The sequence below is a fragment of the Piliocolobus tephrosceles genome, chromosome 13 (genome assembly GCF_002776525.5).
Source record: "Piliocolobus tephrosceles isolate RC106 chromosome 13, ASM277652v3, whole genome shotgun sequence".
NCBI classification, from domain to species: domain Eukaryota; kingdom Metazoa; phylum Chordata; class Mammalia; order Primates; family Cercopithecidae; genus Piliocolobus; species Piliocolobus tephrosceles.
This window is the reverse complement of record NC_045446.1, coordinates 16,992,069-17,001,516: the sequence shown is the minus strand read 5'-3', so window position 1 is coordinate 17,001,516 and position 9,448 is coordinate 16,992,069. Positions and strand designations below refer to the sequence as shown.

The following is a 9,448-nucleotide window of genomic DNA, read 5'->3' as shown; positions in this document are numbered from 1 at the left end:
CACTGTGCCTGGTCACCCAAAGTGCTGGGATTACAGGCGTGGGCCACCACACTGGCCAACATGGGCAACATTTTAATTGCCCTAAAAAGCAGAAGGACTGCATTTTATAAGCTGTCTAGAAACATCAAACCAAAAAAAGAGAAAAACAATCTATCAAGGTACAGACTGCCTCATTTTTTTCAATTATGTTTATCTGACATGTTATAGAAGTTAAATACCCACATCTCTGTTACACAAAATCACACTATAAATTTTAAGAAAATATGAGGTGGGATAATCGCTTGAGCCTGGCAGGCAGAGATTGCAGTGAGCCGAGATCATGCCACTGCACTCCAGCCTGGGCGACAGAGCAAGACCCTGTCTCAAAAAAAACAAAACAAACAAACAAAAAAGAAATTTTAAGAAAATGAAGTAAAGATAAAGGTTTGGATAACAGTCATCTACTACACTGGATTTAATTTAATTCATGGTTATATGTCAGAACCTAATTAGTATATTTCAGTTCTGGGATATAGTTTTTGCTACTCGTAGGCTTCCAGCAATGAACGCTAAGTGAAGAAAGAGGACAAGCTCATTATTGACTAGTCTGTCAGGACTGAAACGCTCTTTAATTTGACTTTATTTATGCCTATATTTTCACTGCTCTTCATTTTGTGTCATAATATGGTGATTGGACTATCAGTCTTGTCACTCCTAGAGGATCTTGTCTTCATGTCTTTTAAGGACTTTGCACATAGTGGACACTGATAGGTAAATGAGCATCAGTGCAAGAATTCCCAAGCAACAGACTTGGGAAGACAGCAGGGACTCCATCCACTGGGAGAACCATCCACTCTATATCTGGTACACCTAACTTAATCCACTGATTCTCAACCTGTGTTTCACCCAGACTCATGTGAACAACACCTCCTGTACACATACCCTGGGCTACTAGAAACAACAGCTTACTAGCTGTTTCGCCACCTCTTTTTTTTTGAGATGGAGTCTCACTCTGTCACCCAGGCTGGAGTGCAGTGGCGCAATCTCAGCTCACTGCAATCTCCGCCTCCAGGTTCAAGCAATCCTCCTGCCTCAGCCTCCCAAGTAGCTGGGACTACAGGCGCCTGCCACCACACCTGGCTAATTTTTTGGTTTTTTAGTAGAGATGGGGTTTCACCATGTTGGCCAGGCTGGTCTCGAACTCCTGACCTCAGGTTATCCGCCCGCTTTGGCCTCCCAAAGTGCTGAGATTACAGGCGTGAGCCACCACGCCCGGCCTTGCCACCTCTTTTTTCCTCCCTTTCAGGAAAAAACATGTGAGTGCAAATGAGCATGACGAATGTTATTATAGGGATAAATACGAATTCATTCAAACTTATTATTTAAAAAAATTTTCTATATTTTATTTATTTATTTATTTAGAGACAGAGTCTCACTCTGTCGCCCAGGCTGGAGTGCAGTGGTGCAATCTTGGCTCACTGCAAACTCTGCCTCCTGGATTCAAGTGATTCTCCTGCCTCAGCCTCCCGAGTAGCTGGGGTTCAAGCATGCACCACTATACCCAGCTAATTTTTATATTTTTAGTTGAGACAGGGTTTGGCCATGTTGGCCAGGCTGGTCTTGAACTCCTAACCTCAGGTGATCAACTCTCCTCAGCCTCCTAAAGTGCATGGAGTTGTGAGCCACTGCACCTGACCAAACTTACTCTTTTTTTTTTTTTTTTTTTTTTGATGGGAGGGGGTCTCGCTTCGTCGCCCAGGCTGGAGTGCAGTGGCCGGATCTCAGCTCACTGCAAGCTCCGCCTCCCGGGTTTACGCCATTCTCCTGCCTCAGCCTCCCGAGTAGCTGGGACTACAGACGCCCGCCACCTCGCCCGGCTAGTTTTTTGTATTTTTTAGTAGAGACGGGGTTTCACCGTGTTAGCCAGGATGGTCTCGATCTCCTGACCTCGTGATCCACCTGTCTCGGCCTCCCAAAGTGCTGGGATTACAGGCTTGAGCCACCGCGCCCGGCCCCAAACTTACTCTTTTACATTTTTTTTTTTTGAGATGGAGTCTCGCTCTGTACTCAGGCTGGAGTGCAATGGCACGATCTCAGCTCACTGCAACTTCTGCCTCCCTGGTTCAAGTGATTCTCCTGCCTCAGCCCCTCCAGTAGCTGGGATTACAGGCGCACACCACCATGCCCGGCTAATTTTTGTATTTTTAATAGCGATGGGGTTTCACCATGTTGGCCAGGCTGGTCTCTAACTCCTGACCTCAAATCATCTGCCTGCCTTGGCCTCCCAAAGTGCTGGGACTACAGGCGTGAGCCACTGTGCCTGGCCTAAAACTTATTCTTTTAAAAAAGCAAATAATTCACAAAACTTGGTACTGAATGGTCAGTGGTAACTGTAGCCTGAGGGTGCAAAATGCCCTGGATGTGCACCTGAGCAGAACAAATCCGAGAAGGTAAAACTGGACTGTGCATCACCGCCCCTCCAAATTACATAATACATTTGAGAACTAATTAAAATTAATTGCTGGCATGTAACCATATACAGTATATTAGGTGAAGTACCTGCATTCTCCCTTTATTCTTAGGCAGAATCAGGGTGGCCATTGATGGGTCCAGGGAGGTGTCTTTGTCTCTTCTATTTAAATTTGTCTAAAATAAATGAACATATCCTCACTAAATTTTCCACTTGAGCAAGTGCGATTACAGTGAATATACATTATTTGTTTGCTTATTAATATATGTTAATTCATCACGATACTCTCACAGAAAAGGACAGGCAAAACATAATGCAAAGAAGGAAACACAGTTCGAAGGAGGAAAAGTGACTAATGTACTGAGTGCCTATGATATGCCAGGTGCTTTATACTTTCACACTAATTCACACAACAACCTTAGGATGTAGATATTATCACCTCAGTATTTCAGATGCAGAAACTCAGCCCCGGGGTGGTCAGATGACTCACAGAATATTAAACAGTGGGGCTGAAATTTGAACTCAAGGCAGACTTCAAAATTTATGCTCTTGCCACCAGCTGTGCTCTGTGGGGATTCCCCAGTATTGCACAGTGAGACCTCATTACAGCACTGTTAACCATAGGGTAGTGTTCCACATGAGGAGGGCCCATTTTGCACCCCATCCCCTAAGAATCAGCTACTATTGTACCAAAACATTTTTTCTTCTTTTTTTTTTTGCGGGGGGACAAAGTCTCACTGTCGTCTAGGGTGGAGTGCAGTGGCAGGATCACAGCTCACTGTAACCTTAAACTCCTGGACTCAAGTGATTCTCCCACCTCAGCCTCCCAAGTAGCTAGGACTACAGGGGCAGGCTACCATATCCAGCTAATTTTTAAAGTTTTTTTTTTTTTTTTTTTTTTTAGACGGAGTCTCGCTTTGTTGCCCAGGCTGGAGGGCAGTGGCGTGATCTCGGCTCACTGCAAGCTCCGCCGCCTCCCAGGTTCACGCCATTCTCCTGCCTCAGCCTCCCTAGAAGCTGGACTACAGGCGCCCGCCACCACGCCCGGCTAATATTTTTAATTTTTAGTAGAGACGGGGTTTCACTGTGTTCGCCAGGATGGTCTTGATCTCCTGACCTCGTGATCCGCCCGCCTTGGCCTCCCAAAGTGCTGGGATTACAGGCGTGAGCCACCGCACCCGGCCCTAGTTTTAAAATTTTTTTGTAGAGATAGGATCTTGCTATGTTGCTCAGGCTGGTCTCGACTTCCTGGCCTCAAGTGATCCTCCCACCTTTGCCTCCCAAAGTGCTGGGATTACAGGTGTGAGCTACTGTACTTGACCTGAAAACCCTTTTTTTTTCTTTTTTTGAGACAGGGTCTTGCTGTGTCACCCAGGCTGGGGTGCAGTGGTAGGATCACAGCTCACTGCAGTCTTGACCTTTCAGGCTCAAGCAATCCTCCTACCTCAGCCTCCCAAGTAGCTAGGACTATAAGCATGCACGACCATGCCTAGCTAATTTTTTTTTTTTCTTTTTGGAGACAGAGTCTCACTCTGTTGCCTAGGCTGGAGTGCAATGGCGCAATCTCAGCTCACTGCAACTTCTGCCTCCTGGGTTCAAGCAATTCTTGTGACTCAGCTTCCTGAGTAGCTGGGACTGCAGGCACACACCATCATGCTCAGCTAATATTTGTCTTTTTTTTTTGTTTTTTTTTGAGAGGGAGTCTTGCTCATTGCCCAGGCTGGAGTGCATTGGTGTGATCTCAGCTCACTGCAACCTCCGCCTCCCAGGTTCAAGCGATTCTCCTGCCTCAGCCTCCTGAGGAGCTGGGATTACAGGTGTGCACCACCACATCTGGCTAATTTTGTATTTTTAGTAGAGATGGGGTTTCACCACATTGGCCAGGCTGGTGTCGAACTCCTGACCTCAGGTGATCCACCTGCCTTGGCCTCTGAAAGTGCTGGGATTACAGGTGTGAGCCTCCATGCCCGGCCTAATTTTTGTATTTTTTGTAGAGAAGAGGTTTCACCATTTTGGCCAGGCTGGCCTTGAACTCCCAGCCTCATGTGATCCACCTGCCTTGTCCTCCCAAAGTGCTGGGATTACAGGTGTGAGGAGCTGCGCCGGACCAAACTTATTCTTTTTTTAAAAAAAGCAAATAATTGGCTGGGCGCAGAGGCTCACGCCTGTAATCCCAGCACTTTGGGAGGCTGAGGTGGGAAGATCACCTGAGGTCAGGAGTTCGAGATCAGCCTGACCCGCATGAAGAAACCCCATCTCTACTAAAAATACAAAAATTAGCCAGGTATGGTGGCACATACCTTTAATCCCAGCTACTGGGGAGGCTTAGGCAGGAGAATCGCTTGAACCTGGGAGGCAGAGGTTGTGGTGAGCCGAGATTGTGCCATTGCACTCCAGCCTGGGCAACAAGAGTGAAACTCCATCTCAAAATAACAACAACAACAAAAAGCAAATAATTCACAAACCTTGGTACTGAATGATCAGTGGTAACACTGCATGTGAAGCACACCTCATAATTCATGGCAACACTCTGTGTGTTGTTAACCTCGTAAGGCTGAGAACAGGTGCATTATTCCCTGTTACTTTCTTACCTGACGTGTTGCCATGGCGTTTCAAAATAATGGCTGCCTAAAAAATGTTCGTTGAAATGAAATGAAATTTTCAATGGCAAACTTTTAGCCTAGGTGGGCTCCTTCCAGCCCTGCTATGCCCCAGGGGCCAGGTGGTTTGTAGCCTGAGGATGCAAAATGCCTTAGATGTTCACCTGAGCAGAACAAATCCAAGAAGGTAAAACTGGACTGTGCATCACCGCCCCTCCAAATTACATAATACATTTGAAAACTAATTAAAATTAATCACTGGCATGTAACTATATACAGTATATTAGGTGAAGTACCTGCATTCTCCCTTTATTCTTAGGCAGAATCAGGGTGGCCATTGATGGGTCCAGGGAGGTGTCTTTGTCTCTTCTATTTAAATTTGTCTAAAATAAATGAACATATCCTCACTAAATTTTCCACTTGAACAAGTGCGATTACATTGATTATACATTATTTGTTTGCTTATTAATATATGTTAATTCATCACGATACTCTCACACAAAAGGACAGGCAAAACATAATTCAAAGAAGGAAAAACAGTTTGAAGGAGGAAAAGTGACTAATGTACTGAGTGCCTATGATATGCCAGGTGCTTTACACTTTCACACTAATTCACACAACAACCTTAGGATGTAGATATTATCACCTCAGTATTTCAGATGCAGAAACTCAGCCCCGGGGTGGTCAGATGACTCACAGAATATTAAACAGTGGGGCTGAAATTTGAACTCAAGGCAGACTTCAAAATTTATGCTCTTGCCACCAGCTGTGCTCTGTGGGGATTCCCCAGTATTGCACAGTGAGACCTCATTACAGTACTCTTTTTTTTGAGACAGTTTCACTCTTGTCACCCAGGCTGGAGTGCAATGGTGCAATCTCAGCTCACAGCAACCTCCACCTCTTGAGTTCAAGTGATTCTCCTGCCTCAGCTTCCCGAGTAGCTGGAATTACAGGCGCCTGCCACCACGCCTGGCTAATTTTTGTATGTTTAGTGAAGACAGGGCTTCACCATGTTGGCTGGGCTGGTCTCGAACTCCTGACCTCAGGTGATCCACCCACTTTGGCCTCCCAAAGTGCTGGGATTACAGGCATGAGCCACCGTGCCCGGGCAGCACTGTTAACCACAGGGTAGTGTTTCACATGAGGAGGGCCCATTTTGCACCCTATCCCCTAAGAATCGGCTAACTATTGTACCAAAACCATTCTTTTTTTTTTTTTTTGGGACAAAGTCTCACTCTGTCGCCTAGGGTGGAATGCAGTGGCAGGATCACAGCTCACCGTAACCTTAAAACTCCTGGACTCAAGTGATTCTCCTACCTCAGCCTCCCAAGTAGCTAGGACTACAGGAGGGGCAGGCTACTACATCCAGCTAAGTTTTTTTTTTTTTTTTTTTTTTTTTTGAGATGGAGTCTTGCTCTATTGCCCAGGCTGGAGTGCAGTGGTGTGACCTCGGCTCACTGCAACCTCCACCTCCCAGGTTCAAGTGATTCTCCTGCCTTGGCCTCTCGAGTAGCTGGGACTACAGGGATGTGCCACCACGCCTAGCTAATTTTTTGTATTTTTAGTAGAGACGGGGTTTCACCATGTTAGCTAGGATGGTCTCAATCTCCTGACCTCATGATCCGCCTGTCTCAGCCTCCCAAAGTGTTGGGATTACAGGCATGAGCCACTGCGCCCAGCCCGCATCCAGCTAAATTTTAAAATTTTTTGTAGAGATAGGACCTTGCTATGTTGCTCAGGCTGGTCTTGAACTCCTGGCCTCAAGTGATCCTCCCACCTTTTCCTCCCAAAGTGCTGGGATTACAGGTGTGAGCTACCATACCTGACCTCAAAACCGAGCCCCGCTTTTTTTTTTTAAGTAGGGTCTTGCTCTGTCACCCAGGCTGGGGTGCAGTGGTAGGATCACAGCTCACTGTAGCCTTGACCTCTTAGGCTCAAGCGATCCTCCTACCTCAGCCTCTCAAGTAGCTAGGACTATAAGCATACACCACAATGCATAGCTGACTTTTTTTCTTCTTCTTTTTTTGAGACAGAGTCTTGCTCTGTCGCCCGAGCTGGAGTGCAATGGTGCAATCTCAGCTCACTGCAACTTCTGCCTCCTGGGTTCAAGCAATTCTTGTGACTCAGCTTCCTGAGTAGCTGAGACTACAGGTACACACCACCACGCCCAGCTAATTTTTGAACTCCTGGTCTCATGTGATCCACCCATCTTGTCCTCCCACAGTGCTGGGATTACAGGTATGAGCCACCGTGCCCAGCCATGTCTAGCTAATTTGTAAAAAATTTTTTGTAGAGATGGGGTGTTGCTATGTTGCCAGGGCTAGTCTCAAACTTCTGGACCCAAGCAATCCTCCTCTCTCAGCCTCCCAAAGTGCTGGGATTACAGATGTGAGCCACCGTGCCTGGCCACCCAGGCTGGAGTACAGTGGTATGATCATGGCTCACTGGAGCCTCCAACTCTGGTCTCATGTGATCTGCCCACCTCAGTGTCTCAAATAGGTGGGACTATGTGCACCACTATACCCAGCTATTTTTTGTTTATTTTTTTGTAGAGATGAGGTCTCACTATGTTGTGTAGGCTGGTCTTGAACTCCTGGGCTCAAATGATCCTCCTGCCTCGGCTTTCCAAAGTGTTGGGTTTGGCTAGGCACAATGGCTCACACCTGTAATCCCAGCACTTTGGTAGGCTGAAGCAGGCAGATCACCTGAGGTCAGGAGTTCAAAACCAGCCTCGCCAACATGGTGAGACCCCGTCCGTACTAAAAATACAAAAATTAGCCAGGCAAGGTGGCAGGTGCCTGTAATCTCAGCTCCATGGGAGGCTGAGGCAGGAGAATCACTTGAACCCGGGAGGTGGAGGTTGTAGTGAGCTGAGATCGTGCCACTGAACTCAAGCCTGTGTGACAGAATGAGACTTTTGTTTCCTTTTTTGTGTCAAAAAAAGAAACAAAAAAGAAAACACACAAAGTGTTGGGCTTTCAGGTGTGAGCCACCATGCCTGGACAACCTATTTATTTTACAATAAAAAAATCAAGGATTTTGGCCGGGCATGGTAGCTCATGCCTGTAATCCCAGCACTTTGGGAGGCCAAAGTGGGTAGATTACTTGAGCTTAGCAGTTTGAGACTAGCCTGGGCAACATGTCGAAACCCTGCATCTAATAAAAATACAAAAATTAGCCAAGCATGGTGGTAGGCACCTGTAATCCCAGCTACTCCAGAGGCTGAGGCCTGAGAATCACTTGAACCCAAGAGGTGGAAGCTGCACTCCAGCCTGGGTAACAGAGTAAGACTCTGTCTCAAACAAAGAAAAAAAGGCTGGGCATGGTGGCTCAAGCCTGTAATCCCAGCACTTTGGGAGGTTGAGACGGGCGGATCACAAGGTCAGGAGATCGAGACCATCCTGGCTAACACGGTGAAACCCTGTCTCTACTAAAAATACAAAAAACTAGCCGGGCGAGGTGGCGGGCACCTGTAGTCCCAGCTACTCGGGAGGCTGAGGCAGGAGAATGGCGTAAACCCGGGAGGCAGAGCTTGCAGTGAGCTGAGATCCGGCCACTGCACTCCAGCCTGGGGGACAGAGCAAGACTCTGTCTCAAAAAAAAAGAAAAAAGAAAAAAAAATCAAAGATTTTATAGCCATAAAACTATAAAGTACTAAACATTGGTTGAGTGTCTCTCCTCTGTGTTGCCACTGCATCCTACTCTGGGATACAATTTCCTACTTACTTGCTGAAATCTCCACCGGAGTCTGAAGTCCCTGAGGCAGGGACAGTATTTTATCCAAGGTTGCATTCACAGCACCCAGTAAAGGGACTGGCATGTAGTAGGTGCCCAATAAAATTCGTTGACTTATTTTAAAATAAAATTTGCTGATTGAGTAGATGGGTGGGTAGATGGATGAATGGATGGCAAGTAAGGCATCCCATTCTTATGGTCTTGGTGTAAAATCACAAATCACCAATATTTGATTCCAGACTTCGGTCATGTCTAATCCAAAGCAGTGTCAATGTCTCCCCCAGTTTTAATGTTTTCTTGCTCCCAGAGGCACTGTCAGGTTAGGGTAACATAAATGGCTACTACATTTGTCACCTTGTGGGAGAGAGGTGCTAATCTGAGAGGTTAGAGAATTTGTGTGACAAAGAGTCAAAAACAAAAATACTACCTCATTTAACCTCGGGTTTTCACTTCTCATTGGTAAAAAACTGGAATTCTCTGAGTTTTTGAAAAAGGCTGGATGCTTTTGCAGAGTAGAAACAAATCCTGCCCTTTCCTAGGATTGAGTAAAAAGAGAATCTTTTTCAATTGATCTATTCAAAATTGATCCAATTTACCCAAGAGCAAAACTTGTACCTCTGAAAGCACATTTGTCTTTAGAAAGCAGAGGGTATGGTGTGAGTGC

General features: G+C 46.2%; 1 protein-coding gene across 5 annotated transcripts in view; it reads right to left on the bottom strand.

Annotated features, from left to right (window-relative positions):
- The window catches only part of AGBL2 (ATP/GTP binding protein like 2), a 77,946-nt gene that overhangs the window by 22,336 nt on the left and 46,162 nt on the right, over nucleotides 1-9,448 (bottom strand). For 4 of the 5 annotated variants that reach the window (XM_026454098.1, XM_026454097.1, XM_026454099.1 and 1 more), the window contains 3 exons: nucleotides 9,212-9,319; nucleotides 5,346-5,432; nucleotides 2,539-2,625 (listed from right to left, as the gene is read on the bottom strand). In XM_026454098.1, the coding sequence (XP_026309883.1) occupies nucleotides 2,539-2,625; nucleotides 5,346-5,432; nucleotides 9,212-9,319 (282 nt within the window). The remainder of the gene's footprint in view (nucleotides 1-2,538; nucleotides 2,626-5,345; nucleotides 5,433-9,211; nucleotides 9,320-9,448) is intronic. The other variant, XM_026454100.1, reaches the window with a different exon arrangement.